Source organism: Carcharodon carcharias, chromosome 30 (genome assembly GCF_017639515.1).
Source record: "Carcharodon carcharias isolate sCarCar2 chromosome 30, sCarCar2.pri, whole genome shotgun sequence".
In the NCBI taxonomy this organism is placed as follows: Eukaryota; Metazoa; Chordata; class Chondrichthyes; order Lamniformes; family Lamnidae; genus Carcharodon; species Carcharodon carcharias.
This window is the reverse complement of record NC_054496.1, coordinates 18,789,616-18,812,010: the sequence shown is the minus strand read 5'-3', so window position 1 is coordinate 18,812,010 and position 22,395 is coordinate 18,789,616. Positions and strand designations below refer to the sequence as shown.

At 46.8% G+C, this 22,395-nt stretch overlaps 1 protein-coding gene and 1 long non-coding RNA gene across 3 annotated transcripts; both read right to left on the bottom strand.

The window, feature by feature from the left end:
* Positions 1 to 337: 337 nt before the first annotated feature.
* Positions 338 to 9,038, bottom strand: LOC121271172. The gene is made up of 2 exons (XR_005941689.1): positions 8,340 to 9,038; positions 338 to 2,583 (listed from the first exon to the last, which is right to left on the bottom strand). It is a non-coding gene; the product is annotated as an uncharacterized LOC121271172 (long non-coding RNA).
* Positions 9,039 to 14,400: 5,362 nt separating this feature from the next.
* LOC121271384 (regulator of G-protein signaling 4-like) lies at positions 14,401 to 21,507 on the bottom strand. 2 transcript variants are annotated; one of them, XM_041177359.1, is made up of 5 exons: positions 21,248 to 21,507; positions 20,221 to 20,310; positions 18,152 to 18,213; positions 16,898 to 17,064; positions 14,401 to 15,568 (listed from the first exon to the last, which is right to left on the bottom strand). In XM_041177359.1, exons 1-5 carry the CDS (start codon positions 21,289 to 21,291, stop codon positions 15,401 to 15,403), a joined length of 531 nt encoding a protein of 176 aa, XP_041033293.1. In that variant the 5' UTR covers positions 21,292 to 21,507; the 3' UTR covers positions 14,401 to 15,400. The 2 variants fall into 2 exon arrangements, with proteins under 2 accessions (XP_041033293.1, XP_041033292.1); XM_041177358.1 differs by having other exon boundaries at positions 18,152 to 18,216; positions 21,248 to 21,505.
* Between the last annotated feature and the right edge of the window lie 888 nt (positions 21,508 to 22,395).

The window sequence follows — 22,395 nt, the reverse complement described above, 5'->3', positions numbered from 1 at the left end:
TGGAAATAGGTGGGAAAAGAAAATCCAAATAAATTATTGGAAAAAAGGGGGATCAGAGAGGGGTGGGGATGGAGAAGAGAGTTCATGATCTAAAATCGTTGAACTCAATATTCAGTCCGGAAGGCTGTAAAGTTTTTTTTTTGCAAAAATATACTTTACTCATAAATCTTCAGCAACATTTCAAACCATTTCAAAATCACCATCACAAAATAAAATCAGGTTCAACTTTTACCACATGAATCACAAGGTGTATCAGTACAGACAATGAATATTATAATCATTGGCAGACATGTTGAGCTTCACTGGAACTGTTGGAGATTAATCACACCGAGGCATCTTTTCATTGTAGAAATCCCATTTATTACTTGTGCACAAGGGAGAACAATACAGTGAGAGTTACTGTCCCGTCTCAAAGCAGAATACACAGAGACTTGCTTAAAAGCATTTTACAACCAATCAGTAAATTTTGTACATCTCAATCCATTTATTTGCATAAGTTTACTGACCAATCCATGTTCCAGTGAATTTCCATTCCTACACCACAGGTGCAGTTGTTTATAATTTGACTATCACAGCTTTGATTACATTCGGCCCAAGAAAGAGACACATGGAATGTCTCAAAGCCCGTCCTGCTATCGTGGTCAGAGAAGATGCTATTGTTCTTCAAGGTTGCAGTGTTTTTCAATTCAATTGCTCCATTAACTCTTTCAACACCGTGTGGGCTCTCTCTATAGTTGTCTTTAGGCCACCACACTCCCCCCTTTGTCCTGAAAGGACAATCCTCCACTCTTAGCCAAGTTCGATATAACCTAATCTCCGAGCCTCTTCCTCAATGGAATCCTGATTCCGGAGGATGGGGAGAGAATAGACAACTTGCTTATCACTAGGGCTCTGGAAGTTCTGCAGTCGGCAGATAGAGCGGATGCAACAGAGGATAAGCTGAATAATAACATACAAAACAATAAGCAAAGCAAAACAAGGCATTTGAGCATGATTTTAAAAGGGCCTCCAAACCATCCCCCGATATTAGGGAGCCACCCCCACCAGTCAATGGGTTCCTCCTGGGCAACTGCATGGAGGAGGCACACTTGGTCCTGAATGAAATGCACATCAGTCTCAATCCTCTGGTCCTTGTTAATGTAAAAACAACATGTCTCATTAGTAGCTGTACAGACTCCCCCCTGCGCTGCTAATAGGAAACCTAGGGCCATACGGTTCTGGAGGACAACCTTGAAAAGGGACTTGGTTTCTAACTGCAAATTCTGGATGGCGTCAATGGTCTTAATCTCAATAAGTTCCAAGGTGGCGGAAATATCGATAATGGCCTTTTCCAGCTCTGAGACCCCTAGACCTGGGATAAAGGCCCTCACAAATTGGTGGAATCCGGTGTTGCGGGTTACAAGTGGGTTCCAGGTTGATCGTTTATGATGCTTCACAGGCTCTAGATGGTTATGGAGAGGTTCTTGACCCCAAAGGTCTCAGGGACAATATAACCAATGGTGCAGGTGCCTGCCCAATCGACAGGGAGGGTTTTGTATGCCCTGTTCCCGCAGAACCAAAATGAACCATTGCGGACAAGAGTAGGATACCAAGAGAATTTTGACAAAAGTTAAGCCACCTCTCTACGACAAGAGTTTTTGCCTGGGCATACCAACGAACACGGCAGGTCCGACTGAATCATTACACCCTCAGAGCCAACAAGTCGGGGCATCCGGACTGACTTTTGTAATTGCAAGACTTGGACTCTTCAGTATAGTTGCCATCAGAGGTCCAAGTGGGAGGTGGAATTGTTTAGGGTGAGATGGTATTACCGTTGGCAATCACACCTATTCCTATTAAAATATGAGAGTATATCTTCAGATTTTGGGACCTGCGAAAGACACTTCACCTCATTAGCCTTACATTCCCAAAAGGTAGTCATAGGACCCGCATGGTTGTAGAATCGGAATCGAGTCTCCTGATAGTTACAATCAGCAAGGTAGGCACAGGTATCCTGTTTCAGCTCGCCCACCCGAACACTACCCCTGGTATTATTTCTTCTGACACATAGCCAGGCCTTTCCCTTGACAACCACAAAAGTAGGTTCCTGCCTCCAAATGGGTGCCCGATGGATGAGGGCCCCTGTATTGCCTCGGGGCCATGCTGCACCCACAGGGAGAGCCAGAAAATGCATCTCTGCAGAGGAGGGGTCAACAGGAAAATGAGTACAAATCCAACAATCAGTCTGATTAGTTTGCAAGGCTACGACCTGCATGCGTTGAACTGCAGAATTAGTAGACCATGCCCCTGCAAGGACCACGCAGGGCAGGATCCAAATCAGAGTCAGCATTCTGATGGTTCAGTTAAAGTTCCTGCACAAGCACTTCTGTCCGAGGTCAGCGTCTGCTTGACGTGCGATACGTGGATCCACAAGGGTCATCCTTCAACCTTCACGGCCGTATGGGTGGTGAGCAGGACTTGGAAAGGCCCCTCCCTTCGAGGTTCCAAACAGTTCTTTCTCCTGAATGTCTTTACCAGGACTAGGTCCCCGGGCTGGTATCGATGGCAGTCTTCAATGGTGGGTTTTTTCTGAGCTTCTACTACCTATGTATGCAAAATTTTAAGAGAATTAGTAAGCGCTCTACAGTAGGTAATTATTCCCTCATCCATAGCGTGGATGTCCATTTCCCTCGCAGACAAAGGTGGGGCCACTGGGAGGCGCATAGGTCGTCCCATTACAACTTCATAAGGAGAGAGGGAGGTGGTACGGTTAGGGTGAGAGCGCATAATCATGAGTGCCAGGGTAGAGCTTCAGGCCATTTCAAACCAGTTTCTTCACATAATTTAGCTAGTATGTTTTTCAGAATACCATTTTGTCTTTCCACCGACCCAGTAGACTGGGCAGGAAAGGTGATGGTTGCATTGTAAAGTGTTCAACAGTTCCTTCATCACTTTAGCGATAAAATGAGGTCCATTATCACTCGATAAAATCACTGGTATCCCAAACCTGGGTATGTATTCATGTAACAGCAATTTTACACCAATAACAGCATCATTCCATCGGGTGGGATACACTTCCACCCATCGTGAGAACAAACATACGATAACTAAAACATAATTATATCCCGTACATTTAGGCATTTGTATAAAGTCCAATTGTAGGTGTACAAACGGGCCCCATGGCTGGGGTCCCGTACCAGCAGTCACTGTGGGCGTCTTGCCTGGGTTATGTCGTTGACAAAACAGACATTGTGAAGCTATTTTTGCTGCCGTGGCGACAAACCCAGGCACTAACCACATCTGCTGTGCCATTCTGTTCATCCCCCCTTTGCCCGCATGGGAAAATGAATGTAACATGCGGGCAATTCAGGGCAGGAGTGAAGCAGGGGCAACAGCACGGCCATCAGAAGAAATCCAAAGACCATCGGAGTGTTGTGTGTACGATACTTGAATCCAACTGTCCCATTCAGGGGTAGATGCCTGTGACTGCAAGTGAACAAGATCAGTTAGACTAGCTACAGGAGAAGGGGTTGCAACCTGATAACAAAGGGGAACCACAGACCCAGCGAGACCGGCTGCAGCCGCATGGGTGGCACGGTCAGCCCTATCATTACCGTGAGAGACAAAGTCATTGCCCTGTGTATGGGCAGAGCACTTAATAACAGCAAGGGAGGAGGGGAGCTGGATAGCCGTTAACAGGTTAACGATGAGCTGCCCATGGTGGATGGGGGTTCCCTCTGACGTGAGGAAACCCCGGAGTTTCCAAAGCTGTCCAAAATCATGTGTCACACCGAAGGCATATCGAGAGTTGGTATAGATATTAGCCGATTGCTTGGCTGCATATATACAAGCTCGTATAAGGGCGAATAGTTCGGCAGCCTGGGCAGAGCAGGATAGTAGACGCGCTGCTTCAATAACAGAATAGGAATCACAAATAGCATAGCCGGTAAGTAAATTGCTGTTTGGTGATCGAGTAGAGGAACCGTCAACAAAAAGAACGAGGTTGGAGTTTAACAAAGGATGATCCTGCAGATCTGGGCGAGGTTGAGTGGAGTGCTGAAGAATGGTGACACAATCATGAGGCTCGTTGTCTTTCTCCGTGGGTAACAGGGTAGCAGGATTGACGGTGGTGCATCGGACAATAGCTAATGAGGGATCCCCTAAAAGGGCCGTTTCATACCGGGTGACGTGGGCGGTGGTGAGGTGTTGGGTGGCCGAATGATTAAGGAGGGCCGCAACTGCATGGGGGACATGCAAAACAATAGGGTATCCGAGGGTGAGGGACTGGGCAGCAACAACAGTGAGGTAGGCTGCTGCAACGGATTGGATACAGGAGGGATAACCACGCGCAACAGGATCTAAGCGAGTACTGTAATAAGCAACCGGCCGCTGGGCATCCCCGTGGGACTGAGTAAGCACTCCCTGTGAAAAACCGCAACCCTTATGAACATGGAGGCGAAAAGGTTTAGTATAATCTGGAAGGCCCAAGACAGGAGCAGAAATAAGGGCTGTCTCGAGGGCTGCGAAAGCGGCTTGGGAGTCCAACTCCCAAGCGAGGTCCTCAGGCACCGAAGGGAGGGCGAGATCCTGCAAAGGCCTAATGAGTTCCACGTAATTAGTGATCCACAATACCCCGTCATGCCAAGAAAATGAATGAGGTCCTTTTTAGCACAGGGAAGGGGAGGGGAGATTCTCAACATGGCGCCTAGACAGGAGTCGAGCAGGGCCATCAAGAACATGACCCAAATACTCAACATGGGATCGGCAAAATTGTAACTTTTCACAAGAGGCCTAAGGCTTTCAGGAGGATGAAGGAGTTGTCGAGACAAGTCTGCCCGGACAAAGAGCAGAGAAGCAAGTCGTCGACGTACTGAAGGAGGGTTGAATTTCCTGGAAAGGAGACATCGGCAATGTCTGCCTCGAGGGCGCAGGAGAAAATAGTCGGACTTTCGGTATACCCCTGGGGTAACCAGTCCATGTATACTGAGCACCATACGAAGTGAAGGCAAAAAGGAATTGAGAGTCGGGGTGTATAATTATGGAGAAAAAGTCTCCACAGAGGTCAACAACTGTATAATAAGTAGAGTTAGGGGGAACACAAGTGAGTATGGTAACCGGGTTGGCTACTACTGGATAGGCCGGAATTACACAGGCGTTGACTGCCCGCAAGTCCTGGATAAAACGCCAGGTATTCTTGCCTGGCTTCCGTACAGGGATTATAGGAGTGTTACAGGGGCTAACAGTAGGAACAATGACGCCGGAGCTTAGAAGGTCTTGAAGGATGGGTTTTATGCCTTCCATTGCCTCAGGGTTAAGGGGGTATTGAGCTTTCAGAGGGAGAAGCTTAGAGGGATCCAAACGCACCCGAAAAGGCTCTGCTGACAACACCCGACCAACATCATTAGGACCCTCAGCCCATAAAGTATTGGGGATAGTCAGCAGGTCCCTCGGGAAATGAGTGGTCACACTGTCTAAAGCGCGGTGCTGAAAATAGGAAGGGTATTCAAGGGGCATGGAAAGAACAAATTGAATGGCCTAATCACAGATATTCAGGCAACCATCCATCAATGGCACAGATGACTGGGGATCTGTGCACTGAAGGCGGTACACCATAGGACCAAGATCCCTGGCCTGATACCCAATGGAAACACAAAGGGTGACATGAGGCGCAACTCTCCCTGAGTTGAAATAATGGTTGGGCAGCTGGAGGAAGGGATACAGAAGCCGCAACGCCTTCAGGTCCAACGCAAAGAGAGGATATAGAGAGAACATAACACTCACCCAGATGGCCTGTTACCTCACGAGCAAACTGGTGATCCGAGCAGGCAGAGTAGTAAGCTGTACAGTGAAGATCCTGAAACCCAGTGCTGCAGGGGTGGGTGGACAGCCATTACAGTGGAAACATGGAGGTCAGTAAGGAATCGGAGCAACAAAGTGCTAAATTTACCAGATGAATCACAATGTCCAAAATTCCACCACCAAACATGAGAATGACGAGAAACATCTTCCTGTAGAAGGCCAATGACTGTGGAATAAGTGGATTTGGGAACTTGAAGAGCAATAGAATTATAAGAACAGATCAAAGTACATCCAAGTTTGCAGAGGAGGTCACGACCCGAAAGATTAACCGGAACGTCAGCTCCGAAGAGAAATCGATGGGACCCTTTCTGCCCGTTCAGGTCAAAGGGCACTTCTTCAGAAATTGGCAGTGAAAGCGGCTGTCCCGAAACTCCGGCAATGGAAATGCAATCCCTCGAGGGAACGACATCAGGAACTTCGACAGGGGGAAAGGGTTGTATAAGTCGCCCCAGTATTGATCAGGAAATGCAAAAGATGGCCATTAACAGGCAAAGGGACGGTGGGTTCCTCAATGGTAATGAGAGGTGAAAGGGCGTGGTGGCGACCCTATCGCGTCATACCCCCCAAACGGATTGGCTACTGAGTAGGTGCTCGTCTGAGGAGTATTTGATTGAAGGGCGGGATAGGGATCTGATTGGAGTTCAAATCTCACAATGGCAAAACTATCAAGAGTTCAAATCTCACAAAGGCAAACTATGAAACTTCATCTGAAAAAAGATAGGGATCTGATTGGGGGGCAGAGAAAGGATTCGCGTGTGGGCTGGGAGCTAATAGCCGCTGAAGCACAGCTTGCTCCGAAGCAGCTGGCGGCTGAGGGCAAATACACGCCCAATTCCACCCCCCCCCCCCACCCCCTCACCACAATTATAACAATTTAAGCGGCCCCTCACCACCACCCCCCCACCCTTGGTCCTGCCCAGCGACCTCTCCGCCTGCCGCACCTACGATTCCCCCGGGCAACGTGTCGCCACATGTTTTGAGGCCACATGGCAGGTTGGGACGGGTAGAGATAAAAGTTAGACAGCTGAGAAGCCAATTGAGGGCCAATGTAAAACTCAGGGGCCAAAGCAGGTAACTGCAAGCGGAGGTGCAGGTGGAGGCGTTGCCACCGGCGCCATTATGCCTTTCTAAGGGGGTTTCTGGCATCGGTTCAATTGGCGCTCGCAATGCTGGAGGGAACCAATAATTTCTTGAAGATTGTCCATACCTTCCCACCCAACCTAAGTAAGGGAGAAGGCTTTCTTAAGGTCAGGCTGCAATCCCTGTACAAGAGCCGGAATAGAATCCTGAGGATTAACACCAGCACATTTTAAAAACACATTGCGGAATCGTTCGACATAACCACAAACATCCTCATCGGGTTTTTGCACTGTATTATGGATTTTACGCCAATCAATTACATCAGGAAAAGCCTTTCACACGGCTGTACAAATGCGCTGCCGAAGTTGTGTCTCCTGATCTGCAGTAATTGGATCATGGCCAGGCAGTGGCCACTCACAAGTGTCCCGAATTGGTCGCCAGCGCTGAGTACCCAAAAAAGTATCAAGAACCATATCCATATCATCACAAGTAGGGTTATGACATTTACAGCGAATCTCAAGTTTCTGTACAAACTTCTCAACCCCCCTCTCTAGGGTCTGGGGTGGATTCAGCAATTGCTCGTAACTCGGAGGGTGTCCATGGATGATAAACTTGCATTTGACCTCCCGCGGCATTAGGTAATGCTCTCATTGGCATTTGTATCGTGGCACCGGAGGGTGAAGGGTCTGAATTCCGTCTCCGTTGGGAGCGGGATCGGGTTCGTACACTGATGGTACTATCAGGTTCTGGTGCGTCTACAGGGGGGGCGGGTGGGGGTGTGGCGGTGGAGCAGCAGCCGCTGGGAGTGGAAGCTGCTCAGGATTATGATAAGGAGGAGGTGACTGGTAGACAGGCCAGTCCTCTTCACTGTGCTCATCATCGGATGGCAGGGCTGCTAGGGGCTGCGCAGTTCACTGCGCGACCAGGATCCTGGATTTTTCTTTATAATTAATTTGCTTGCGCTTTTTCTCACATTCCTCCACTCATCAGCCCGTTTCTGCGTTTCATCCTTCCACTGGAGGTACACAGGCCAACCCAAATTCTTCTTATCTGACTTCTCTGTTTCCTTTAATACCAATGACAAGCGCTCAATCCTATTCCGATTAAAAGTTCCGTCTGGCAGGAAACTCTCCCCCTTACCTTGGGTCCATTTTACCCAATCAGAAACATGTTGGACAATTTCAGACCCATAATGGACATACCTGTATGCATTTGGGGTTCCCTTCAAAGGGGGAACTTGGGGTTTCTTTGATGTCATATTTCCCTTTTTTTTTACTTATTAATACACACACACTAAAAAAACCCCACAAAAATTACTTACTTTTCTCCTCCAGGGAACTCGAACCCCTGGGAATACTACTACTACTTACATCATATTACTAGCCAAATTAATCTCCCAAATATTTAAACAGATGACTTACCCTGAGAGTCAGCCACAATGAGGCAGGCGAAGGCAGATCGCAGGTCAACGAACTCCAGAAGCCCAAGTGGGGCTGCCGTGGACTGAGGAGTCCCTGAACCGTGAGTTCCTAACGCTGCTGCTCCGTGACTCAACCCCAGGGGTTAGTCATCTCCGTGGAACCTCCAGAAACCGTCGGAGATTAATCACACCGAGGCATCATTTCGTCGTTTATTACTTGTGCACAAGGGAGAACAATACAGCGAGAGCTATTGTACCATCTCAAAGCAGAATACACAGAGACTTGCTTAAAAGCATTTTACAACCAATCAGTAAATTTTGTACATCTCAATCCATTTATTTGCATAAGTTTACTGACCAATCCATGTTCCAGTGAATTTCCATTCCTACACCACAGGTGCAGTTGTTTATAATTTGACTATCACAGCTTTGATTACATTTGGCCCAAGAGAGAGACACATGGAATGTCTCAAAGCCCGTTCTACTATCGTGGTCAGACAAGGTGCTATTGTTCTTCAAGGTTGCAGTGTTTTTCTCTTAGGCTCAAGCATTTAATTCAATTGCTCCATTAACCCTTTCAATACTGGTGGGCTCCCCCGATAGTTGTCTTTAGGCCACCACAGAACATTGCAGTAGGCCAAGGACGGACATGTGGGCATGAGAGCAGGGTGGGGTGTTGAAATGGCAAGCGACAGGGAGGTTTGGGTCATGCTTGCAGACAGACTGAAAGGGGTGATGGACAAATGGATCAGGGTGTCCCGGAGGGAACGATCCCTGCAGAATGCCGTCAGGTGGGGTGAAGGGAAGATGTGTTTGGTGATGGCATCATGCTGGAGTTGGCGGAAATGGCGGAGGATGATCATTTGAATGCGGAGGCTGGTGGGGTGATAAGTGAGGACAAGGGGGACCCTATCATGTTTCTGGGATGGAGGAGAAGGCGTGAGGGCGGATGCGCGGGAGATGGGCCGGACACGGTTGAGGGCCCTGTCAATTACCGTGGGTGGAAAACCTCGGTTAAGGAAGAAGGAAGACATGTCAGAGGAACTGTTTTTGAAAGTGGCATCATCAGAACAGATGCAACGGAGGCGAAGGAACTGAGAGAATGGGATGGATTCCTTACAGGAAGCGGGGTGTGAGGAGCTGTAGTCGAAGTAGCTAGTGGGAGTTGGTAGGCTTGTAATGAATATTGGTGGACAGTCTATCACTAGAAATTGAGACAGAGAGGTCAAGGAAGGGAAGGGAAGTGTCAGAGATGAACCATGTGAAAATGATGGAGTGGTGGAAATTGGAAGCAAAATTAATAAATTTTTTCAGGTCCAGATGAGAGCATGAACCTCTGGGACACCTTGGTCTACTCCTTCATCACCCCCTACATGTCTACCCCCTCCCACGGCACCTTCCCATGCAACCACAGAAGGTGCAACACCTGCCCTTTTACTTCCCCCCTCCTCACCGTCCAAGGGCCCAAACTCTCCTTTCAAGTGAAGCAGCATTTCACTTGCACTTCCCTCAATTTAGTCTACTGCATTCGCTGCTCCTAATGTGGTTTCCTCTACATTGGAGAGACCAAACGCAGACTGGGTGACCGCTTTGCAGAACACCTTCGGTCTGTCTGCAAGCATGTCCCAAAACCTCCCTGTAGCTTGCCATTTCAACACTCCACCCTGCTCTCATGCCCACATGTCCATCCTTGGCCTGCTGCAATGTTCCAGTGAAGCTCAACGCAAACTGGAGGAACAGCACCTCATCTTCCGACTAGGCACTTTACAGCCTTCCGGACTGAATATTGAGTTCAACAATTTTAGATCATGAACTCTCTCCTCCATCCCCACCCCCTTTCCGATCCCCCTTTTTTCCAATAATTTCTATAGATTTTTCTTTTCCCACCTATTTCCATTATTTATAAATGTATTTCCATCCATTGTTTTATCTCTACCTTTTAGCCTATTTCGATCCCTTCCCCCCACCCCACCCGCACTAGGGCTATCTGTACCTTGCTTGTCCTGCTTTCTACCCTTAATTAGCACATTCCTCAGATAATATCACCACCTTCAGCACCTCTTTGTCCTTTTGTCTATGACATCTTTTGGCTATCTCCACCTATCACTGGCCCTCTATCCAGCTCTACCTATCCCCCCCCACCTTAAACCAGCTTATATTTCACCTCTTTTCTATTCTTCCTTAGTTCTGATGAAGAGTCATACGGATTCAGAACGTTAACTGTGTTCCTCTCCGCAGATGCTGTCAGGCCTGTTGAGTTTTACCAGATATTTTTGTCTTTGTCACTGGCTGTAGGACCCAATTGTGGTTTTATAAACGTACTGCTGGTCTTTCCCAGTGGAAATGGACATGGTGGGAGAAGGACGTAACTTATCCAAGCCATTCTCCTGAATTCTGTGAAAGAAATTGACTACGCTTGTTCCAACTGGGGAAACATGGGATGAACTTGCTGTTAGGTAGAACCCTTCACATCACCGCGCGTTCTCAAATTGCTACACAGACAATGGAATACTCTTGCACAGTAACACAAAAGGGATATTTTAACACAGCACAATCTCGGAAACAACAGTGAGGCCCATATGACTTGTTGGTTATGGGGAAATTGTTGGCTAGGACACCAGGAAGAACTCCCCTGCTCCCCTTCGAATTAGTGACCGTGGGATCTTATACGTCTGCCTGGGTGGGCAGATAACATCTGAAAGATGCTGTCGTGCATCAGCTGTGGTTCCGTGGATAACACATCCACATCTGAGCCACAAGGTTCTGGGCACGTGTCCAACTCCAGAACCTGTACTTAAAGGCTGACACGCCACAGTGCAGGAGTGCTGCAATCTTGGAGGTGCAGCCTTTCAGATGAGACATTAAACTGAGGCCTTGTCTGCTGTCTCACGTGGAATATAAAAGATCCCAGGGCACTGTTTCAAAGAAGAGCAGGGGGGGCGGGGGTACTCCCTGGTGTCCTGGCCAATGTTGATGCCTCCCTTGCCCAACATCATAAAAACAGATTATCTGGTCATTATTGGTGTTTGTGAGATCTGGTTGTGTGCAAGTTGGCTGCTACATTTCTCACATTACAACAGTGACTACACTTTGAAAAGTGATGGGCTGTAAAGTTGTGCAGCGGTTGTGAAAAGTGCTATATAAATGCAAGTCTTCCTTTCTTTGATACATCACAGGGGTAGGTTTCATTTGAAAATTACCTATCCATGAATCGTTAATTGATTTGCAAATTACGTTGATCACCTCATTATCAAAGAGAAAGTCAAATATTTTATTCGGGGGCTGGTAAGAGATGCTAATTTAAAATAAATGCAGTAACCCTTACAAGCAATGCGTAAATGTCTTGTGCCCATATAACATATGATCAAATCTCCAGGAATAAGTCAGAACAAAACCTGGTCAATAGCTCTTTTAAATAGTAGGCAAAAAAATTTCCCACCAACCCATTAACTGTGGGCTAGTTTATATTGCTGATCATAACTTTGTAAGGCTGAATTGGAACTTAAAGCATAAAAAGCTGCAGTACTGCTAAAGACTCACTAGCGTTGCTGGTTAGCTACTTATCCTGATGCACCCATGCATCAATCAGCCAGTACAGTGGGGCACAGGAACAGAGCTAATGCCTGAGTGTTGGGTGGGAATCAGATCAGAATTCCTGGCAGGATGGGCACTGCCACTCACAGGTGAGGAACAGGGTAGGGTGGGGGTAGAGTGTCCCCCAATGTGGGCCAACATCTTTCAAATATTAAAACTTAAAAGTGCACCTTTAATCATCACCAACCACCTCTCTAAGCCGCACAGGAAATACAGAAAAATACATTTTAATCTTTAATATATTAATGCAATGTGCGATTTCTTATACAAGATGGAAGTGATTTGATTTAAGGAGCTGACAGATGTCTGGTTGACTGGTTGGCAGTGAGAGGGCATATCCTCTAACAAAGATCAGATATTCCTGATGTTTCCCCACACCGAAGGCAGGTTAAAATAGAACCAGCTGCCTGCTCGTGAATAGGGAACCTCGCCCACATCTTATCACTGGCCATTCATTATAAGGTGCTGGCGAGATGCAATTGTGACGTCAAGGATTTTTCAGAGTAGCTCACACAATGATAGCAGTGGCTCAGTTGGTCGCACTCTTGCCTCTGAATTACAAGACTCTCAGTTCAAGTCTCACATGATGGCTTGAGAATAAAAGTCAAGGCTGACACTTCAGTGCAGGACTGAGGGAGCGCTACACTGTCAGAGATGCCGTTTTTCCGATGGGACATTCTGCCTGCTCAGGTGCGTGTAAAAGATCCCATGGCACTATTTTGAAGAAGTGGAGGGGAATTATCCCTCGCCGTCATTCAACATCACAAAAATAGTATATTATTTAGTCACATTTTTAATATTCTTACATGGGATATGGCAAGTCCAGCATTCGTTGCCTATCCTTAATTGCCCTTGAGCTGAGTAGCCTTGCTGGGCCATTTCAGAGGGCAGTTAAGAGTCAACCACATTGCTGTGGGCCTGGAGTCACATGTAGGCCCAGACCAGGTAAGGACGGCAGATTTCCTTCCCTAAAGGGCATTAGTGAACAAAATGGGTTTTTATAACAATCAATGATAACTTCACAGTGGGATTTGAACCCCTATTCCCCATAGCATTAACCAGGGCCTCTGGATTTCTAGGCCAGTAATGTTACCACTGCATCACCATCTCCCCTCATTACTGTTTGAGGAAGGGACTCTGCCATCCTTACCTGGACTGGCCTACATGTGACTATGGACTGGATTCTTAACTGCCCTCTGAATGGCTCAGCTCAAGGGCAAGTGGGGATGGGCAACCAATGCTGGGCTTGCCAGTGACCCCCACATCTTCTCATGAAACAATTAAAAAAAAACCCAAGACCAGTGGCAAAGAGAATTACAGAAAACTTCTACACAAGTATCTGTTCTCAGACTGATTCTGAGCAGCAATTTAAAAGTAATAAGGTATTAGTGAGTCACCAATACCTTTACAGATAACTCCTTTGCAGCAATTCAGATGCACAGACAAGACAGGTGACACAGTGGTAGCATCCTCGTCTCTGTGCCAGATACTTGAGGTTCAAGTCCTGTTTGATGGCCATGGAAGGTGTGTTCATAATGTGGCCAAGCTAGCTGACTATCAGCTTATATATCTTCCAATATGCCTGATGGCAGGCAGTGAGAGCGTCCTAGTCAGCCAGAGCCTGCAGAAGCCAAGGGCAAACCGCTGCAGTACTTTGCTAAGTGTAATTGTGGACCAATTCAATGAATGTCCATGGTTGAACCTTCTTAGGGCATGGCACCTGAAGGAAGAGACATGAAAGGAAGCTGCATTGATAGAGAACCATTCACATTCTTAGGATGCCACTAAGCCCTTCACAGCTTTTGAACTGTAGTCATTGTTAATGTAGGAAGTGAGAGCAGTCAATCTGCGCACAGCAAGCTCCCACAAACAGCAGAGTCAGTTTTTGTGATTTTGGTTGAGGGATAAATGTTGACCCAGGACTCCAGGGAGAACTTCCCTGCTCTTCAAAATAGTGCTTGCAGATCTTTTACATACAACCAAGAGGGTTTAACATCTCACCTGAAAGATGGCACCTCCAACAGTGCCACAACCACCTCCACCCCGACCACCTTAGCACTGCACTAGACTGTCAACCCAGGTCATATGCTTAAGATTCTGGAGAGGGAATTGAGATCGTAACCTATTACTGAGCCAAAACTGACACTTTAAACACAACCTAATGGATAGAATGATGGGGGAAGCTAACAGGATGCACTTTGATGCTTTAACAGAAGATTACATTGTCTATGTTACATTTAAAATAGTGGGACTGTAGTCCCAATATCACATATTGTTATAAGGGCTGAACAAAAATTGAGGTCGAGAGAGAAAGAGAGAGAGAGAAAGAGAGACAATGACCTGATTGGCGCCTTTAGATTGAGAAGACGAATCCAGGGGTCCCCAAACTGTGGGCCACAACCCCTGGTGGGGTCACGGGATAAGAGTTTGAGGTCGCATGCTCTGAGCCAACAATGGCAGCTGTGGAGTTGGACTGAGATTTTAAATGTTTGTTTATTTTTGTGTTGGTGGGATTTGTTAATCGCCTGTTCTCTGAGGCCTGATTGCACAATCACTGCCTGTAAAAAGGTGGGACTTTGCTTTTTTCAGGGTAAACCCAGCAGTTTTAACCCACTCCCCGCTCAACAACTTACTCTCTGCCCTCACCCCGCTCAACAGCTAACCTCCCCACAATCAACAGCTCTCAAGAGCTCTCTGATTCTCCCTCCACCCAGCCCGATCTCAATTTTCACTCTGGAGAACACCTTGCAGGGCACATCCAAGTCGTGGCCCTCGAGCTGCAAGGCACTCAGTCCAAGCTGCCAGGGCTCACCCCCTTGGCCTGCTCCAGTGTCACTGACAGTTGGCACCCAGACTCTAGCATCCCTGAGGTCCACAAGGGAACAGCCCACACCTTAACATGAAGGCATAAGCATTAAAATGTGGTCACACCAGAGTAAAATTTGGGAAGGATTGATTTAACCTCTCAATGTTGACTATGAAACAACCTTGAGGAGCTGAATGGCCAACTCCTCCTCCTGTGAGTCTTGACAATGGAAGTACCTCTGCCATGGGTCTGACCTTTACGTTGTTTAGAGAAACATGTCTCCAGCCCAAGGAACAGGCTGGAGGGCAGCAAATATAAGAGGTTCCCCACCCAAGGCCCATGGGTGTTTGATAGCTATTATCCCCCCACACTGTCACCAGATTATTACCCTATCTACCCTGAAGGCTGTGACTGTTGCTGGACTATATCTGCAGGACATGTCTCATTATCACAGCTGGAATCTTCACTGCTCACTAAAATTCGATAAAAATGAGTTTGACCAAGATGGCTTTCTCAGTCAGTTAACCAGCTGAAGGCAAAAGCCTGAGGAATAAAAGTTCCGGACCCAGGTATCCAGAGGTTGGCTTGATGATTTACTAAGCAACAGTCTCCAGACCTCTCTGTGATTCCTCTTCCTTTCTCAGGCATACATCTTTCTCCCTCTAAGCCTGCTTGAACAAGCCGAGATAGAACTGAGATTTCAGGAAACGAGGGAAGGAGTCTTTCTCCATGATGCCATAGATCCTCTTCTGGGCCGGGTCGAAGCAGGAGAGGCTCGGGTTGGTCATGTTCGTGTGGACACTCTCTCTGCTGTGCGAGTCGAGATTCACCTGAAAAGAGCCAACAAGGAGACAATCAGTGTTCTGCTCACCAGCTCCTCCCTTCACGGCCCTCCCATGGAGGCAGTCGACTCCATGTTTTTCAGGGCCTGTGGCCAGAACTCGCAGGCCCCACTGAGTTGGGAACGGAGGTGGATGGGGCCCAGAAATTACGACGCTGGCCTGTTCCGCAACCCTGCTCCGGTCAGTGGCCATTTTGGCCAGAGCGGGTTCAGGGTCTGGGAAGGCTGCCTGCCCACAGGGAGGCAGGGAGTTAGGCTCATGAAGAGCCTTGTGAAGGTAGGCATTTTCCAGCTGGTTTCCGGTTTCTTTATGCGACGGGTTGCAGTGCAACTGCTTAGAGGCAGACAACTAGAGGCAGGTCAGGGGCACCAGCCCTGCAGGTAGGCCCAGAGGCCCTCCCTGCTTCCCTGGGTAGGGTTGCAGGCAAAGGCCGCCCTATAATGGGCTCACCCCCTCCTCCCCGAATCGTGGTGACCTGGCTGCTTACTGCACTTTTTATTCAATTTTTTTAACAAGTGGCTGAGAGGGCATTTTCTTGTTGAAACCCTCTCAGTTACTTCCCCTTTACTGCTCCTGTCAAGCTGGCAGGTCTCTGATTGGCCCTCCATATTTGAGTCATCCTTTAATTGGAGAGGGAACCTGTCTCCATGTCAATTAAGGGGACAACCCAGTCAAAATCTCCACAAATGACTGTTTCCCCTCAGAGGTGTGTTCAGGACTCGGAAACTGTTCCAGTTCCTGTCTCCCATCCCCAAAACCAAAATTCAACCCTAACAGTATAATTAATATAACTAACGGTACTTGCTGTTGTAATGTGGGAAATTTGCACACAGCAAGCTCCCACAAATATGGTGGATAAATGACCAGATAAGCTGTTTCAACAGTGTTGGCTAAGGGGTAAGTATTGGCCAGGACACAAAGGAGAACTCCCCTGTTCTTGTCTACCCTGAGACAAGCCTCAGCGTAACGTTCCATCCGAAAAATGGCATTCCCAACAGTGCAGGAACAGACATCGGGAACGGAAAAGCCATTGAAGGATTTCAACGTGAGGATGAGACTCCCCCCACCCCAGTGAGGTACAGATCTTCCCGCCCTCCCATTCTCCCCTGACCCCACCCCCACCTTTCAGCCCCCTCTGAACCCTCAGTCACCACCTGACTCTCCCTCAGCTTCTCACTAATTCCAATACACCTCAACCCTCCAGACCTCCCCCCAGCCCATCCCCCTTGACCCCCGACTCACTTTCAGCCAATGGCAGAGCAACAAAAAAAAAACTGAAGCCTGGAGAATACACGGTATTGAGAGGGGAAAACCTACCTCTTTTGGGGCCTGGACCCTGACGAACTCATCGTAAATCTTCTGGGCCTTGAGTGTGAGCTTGGAGCTGGTCTTTGTGTTCTTGTATTCCTCACAGGCTAGCCAGAAGTCGATGTTCTCCTCGCTGAACTCGGAGCGGAGGAAGGAGCGGAACGCAGCCACACCGCCTGGAAGCAGACAGAGAGAACTGGTCAGAGCTAAAAACAAAATACTGCAGATGCTGGAAATCTGAAATAAAAACAGAAAGTGCTGGGAAAGAGCAGCAGGTCTGGCAGCGCCTGTGGTGAGAGAAACTGAGTTAATGTTTCGCGCCCATATGGCTCTTCTTCAGAGAGATTTGGCCTTTGCGCCAATGTGAATGACTCTTCCGTTCCCAGTCTCGTGACTATTGGGGAGGTGGTGGTATCGTGGTATTATCAGTGGATCAGTATGCCAGAGACCCTGGGGGCCTGGGTTCAAATCCCACCACAGTAGCTAGTAAAATTTGAATCCAATTAAAAAATCTGGAATTAAAAGTTTAATGATGACCATGTCAATTGTCACAAAAACTCATCTGGTTCACTAATCCCCTTTAGGGAAGGAAATCTGCTGTCCTTACCTGGTCTGGCCTACATGTGACTTCAGATTCACAGCAATGTGGTTGACTCTGAAATGGCCTAGCAAGTCTCTCAGTTCTCAAGGGCAATAAATTGCTGGCCCAGCCAGTGACACCCACATCCCATGAACAAATAAAAAAAAATCACAGAGCACATGCCAGAGCTGCAATGCTACCACTGTACTTGCACATACAGTCCCTCATTGCAACCTATACAACCCTAGTCACTGCACACACTGTCTGTGCATTTAATTTTTTGGTCCCTCTACAATCTCCCATTATAGCTCAACAATGCTTCAGGAATTTGCATGTATTTAAAAGATTAATCTTCAGGACACTGTTGATATCAGCCCAACAGAAATATCATAGGGCCCTTAAAAATTGTGTTTCAATATAAATGTATTTGAACACTGTTGTTTACTGGTTGTGAAAATATTATGCTTGGGGGTGTTAAGGATCCCCAATGACAAACCCTTAACCAATGCTACCAAAAGGTGGACTGACTGGTTATTCATCTCACTACCATTTTTTGGATCCCGCTGTGCGTGGAATGGCTGCTTGTGCCCGCCCTGCAGTGCAGTTCACCGTGTGGCAGGATGTTTCTCAGAGATGTTACCAGCCGCTGTACAAAAACAAACCTTTCTTCCTTTCACACTTACGTTTGTGTTCCAGCAGGGTGTCCAGCGATCCTCCCCATTTAGGAGCTTCGTCTGCGTGGCTTCTACTGCAAAAATCAAACGGGATTGTTTTATCCAAATTATCGACGATCGAAACAACAATCTCGCGCCTCTAATGTTGACGAGACCTACACAGAGGCAGATTCGGACAATAATGGACACCGAGGCAAACAAACAGGTGGCAAAAAGCTGATAGATGCTATACATTTTAGAGGGTGGGGTTATCTGTTGCATTGGGGGTGTGGTTATAGATATTTAAGAGTGTTTACTGATGTTTGGGTGTGTGGTAAAAATGCTTAGGGGTGTGGTTACAGTTGGTTGGAAGGTGTGGCTACAATTATTTGGGGATGTGGCTAGTTATTTTAGGATGCGGCTAGTTATAGAGTGTGTGACTTGTTAATTGAGGGTGTGGCTAGTTATTTGGGGATGTGACTAGTTATTTGGGGATGTGACTAGTTATTTGGGGGTGTGACTAGTTATTTGAAGGTGTGACTTGTTATTTGGGGATGTGACTAGTTATTTGGGGATGTGACTAGTTATTTGGGGGTGTGACTAGTTATTTGATGGTGTGACTAGTTATTCGAGGGTGTGACTAGTTATTTGGGGATGTGACTAGTTATTTGAGGGTGTGACTAGTTATTCGAGGGTGTGACTAGTTATTTGAGGGTGTGACTAGTTATTTGGGGATGTGACTAGTTATTTGAAGGTGTGACTAGTTATTTGAGGGTGTGACTAGTTATTTGGGGATGTGACTAGTTATTTGAAGGTGTGACTAGTTATTTGAGGGTGTGACTAGTTATTTGGGGATGTGACTAGTTATTTGAGGGTGTGACTAGTTATTTGGGGATGTGACTAGTTATTTGAAGGTGTGACTAGTTATTTGAGGGTGTGACTAGTTATTTGGGGATGTGACTAGTTATTTGGGGGTGTGACTAGTTATTTGGGGATGTGACTAGTTATTTGAAGGTGTGACTAGTTATTTGAGGGTGTGACTAGTTATTTGGGGATGTGACTAGTTATTTGGGGGTGTGACTAGTTATTTGGGGATGTGACTAGTTATTTGGGGGTGTGACTTGTTATTTGGGGGTGTGACTAGTTATTTGAGGGTGTGACTAGTTATTTGGGGATGTGACTAGTTATTTGGGGGTGTGACTAGTTATTTGGGGGTGTGACTAGTTACTTGAAGGTGTGACTTGTTATTTGAGGGTGTGACTTGTTATTTGAGGGTGTGACTAGTTATTTGAAGGTGTGACTTGTTATTTGGGATGTGACTAGTTATTTGGGGATGCGTCTAGTTATTCGAGGGTGTGACTAGTTATTTGAGGATGCGGTTAGTTATTTGAGGATGTGACTCATTATTTGATGGTGTGACTAGTTATTCCGGGGTGTGACTAGTTATTTGGGGATGTGACTAGTTATTCGAGGGTGTGACTAGTTATTTGAGGATGCGGTTAGTTATTTGAGGATGTGACTCATTATTTGATGGTGTGACTAGTTATTCCGGGGTGTGACTAGTTATTTGGGGATGTGACTAGTTATTTGAGGGTGTGACTAGTTATTTGAAGGTGTGACTTGTTATTTGAGGGTGTGACTTGTTATTTGGGGATGCGTCTAGTTATTCGAGGGTGTGACTCATTATTTGAGGTTGTGACTCATTATTCGAGGGTGTGACTAGTTATTTGAGGGTGTGAATTATTATTTGAGGGTGTGACTAGTTATTTGAGGGTGTGACTCATTATTTGAGGGTGTGACTGGTTAGTTGAGGGTGTAAATCATTATTTGAGGGTGTGACTAGTTATTTGCAGGTATGGTTAGTAATTTGGGGGTGTGACCACAGTTTGGGGTGTGATTAATGAAGGGGCATGGTTGAAGTTGACTGGGAATTGGATAAATTGCTGTTGCCTCAGTGAATTAGGGCCTGTTGGGGTTTATGAGGAGACTTAGTAAACTGACTATACATCGTGACTCCAGCTACACTCCACCTCGCATGTTATTCACACCGTGTTCTAGTCACACATTCCCACTTGGCGCCCTCCCATTACTGGACTTACCCTGGGATCCTGGTTTTCCTCTCGCTCCTGGATACACTGGACTCTGATTTCAGCAGCAGGATACTCAGTCGAGTGCCAACCTCTTTTGCTCTGGAAAATTAAAAGGATGAATGTTAGTCTAAGCCAGCGGCCAGTTCAGCTCCCCTTGTCCCATCTACACATCATGGAGATCTCATTTTACCATTACAATCACAGAAGACATTTTACTTAGGAAGGCACTAAGATCAATCCTGGCTCAAGCTAGTTTTAGGGCTGACTAACTGATCTCAGCCAGGGTGGTATTGGGTGAGGAGCGGTGGTATTGGAAGGAGGAGGGTAAAAGATTGGAAAATAAGAGTTTATAATAAATATTTTAAGTACTTAGAACGAGTCGCTTGGTAGTACAGAACTTGAATCTTGCTGAAAATAAAGACATGTTGTCAAGACTTTTCATCTTGCACTCATCAGGACAAACACAAGAGTACCAAATTTCAAACAATCACAACAATTTATACTCCAATGGGGTAGTTCAAACCTTGTACTGTTTTTGAATTACCCAGGAGCCTGAGGAGTGTATAGTTCCGCGTTGCTTTCTCCATGGCAATACCTCGGCCATTTAGGGTTGGCCTGCAAACCAAACAGCACCCTTTTTCTCCTCTAGTATAAATTGTTGTGGTTGTTTTGAAATTTGGCATTCTTGCATTTGTCCTGATGAGTGCAAGATGAAAAGCTTCAGCAACGTGCCTCTCGTTCCAGCAACGTTCAAATACTAACAATAAGTATTTATCTGGCATCTCTGTAGAAACATTTACACAACAAAAAGAGACCATTCAGCCTATCTTGTCATCATGCCCACTTTTCACCTGTTCTGGCCGCAGGGTACAACCAGTGAGCCCATTAACACTAAACAAGGACCCATGGTAACATGCAACTCTGCTACTGAGACAAGCTGACATTTTTCAAGAACAGTCAACTGCGCATGGTTCAGGCTCAATATTACAGAAAGGGTATAGAGGCACTGGATTATGGTGCAGAAGTGAAAAGATACCTTTCCAAACATGAGGCTGGCAGTGTAGCAAGCCCTTTGCACATCTCCAATCTGTTACTCGATCAAATCCCAAAGCCTTGCTTTAGGTTCTTGTTCTTGTTGCTGCTGCTCCCTCTCAATTCCTCTCCCTTTGGCTGGCCCCCTCTTATTCTCCTCTCAGCAACTTCCTGCACAGTTTAAATAAACGTCCTTAAAGTCGTGGGGGGACTGAGCTAGCACAGTCCAATCAGCAGCTCCCAGATATTGCAGCTTGCTCAGTTCTTGACATTCTCAGGGCTCTGCCTGGGATCTACGTTGCCTTTCAGTCAATTCCAATCTCATGCGCACTTTGTGGCGTCACTTCCCTGTTCTGGTTTTTGCCTGAACGTTACTAATTATTTACAGCCACAAATGGGCTCTGTGCCTGAAGCACATTTAACTGTTTCAGCCCCACTCAAAGCTGGAATGATCTCCGAGCTGGAATGGGAGCTGGAACTTGATTAACATGCTGCCACATCTCAGCCTCAGGAACACTCCGAATAGCATCAAAAACAGCTTGGATTGACCGCGATGAATTACATGGAGTTGACAGTATGGAGACAGGCCATTGGGCTCAACTGGTCCATGCTGGAGTGTCTGAAACACATGAGGTCCCCAGCAGCAACACCCACCCCCTTCCCCCCACCCAGCACCCTCTATTTACTTAATCTCACCCTACCAGCATAACCTTCTCTTCCTTTCTCTCTCACGTACTTACCTAAATTCTTGTAAAATGTGTCTATGCTATTTGCCTCAAACATTTCTCAGCATTGTGATACTACCTTTCACATCTCAGGATGGCTCAAATGGCATTTCAGTGCTTTTAAAGTGTAGTCAGAGTCCTAGGATGGAGAAAACTGGCATCCCATGTGCACAAAGCAAGATCCCGAAAGGAATGGTGGGATGTTTGCCTGGTGTTGGGTTGCACGATTAATAGAGCCGAAGGATAATGAGTTTGCATAATCACATCAAGGGGAGCATGTGGCATATCGGTAATGTCACTGGGCTAGTAATCCAAAGGCCCAGGCTAACGGTCTGGGGACATGGGTTCACATCCCACCATGGTGTCTAGTGGAATTTCAATTCAATGAATAAAGTCTGGAATTGAAAGCTAGGTCAGGATTTTGAGG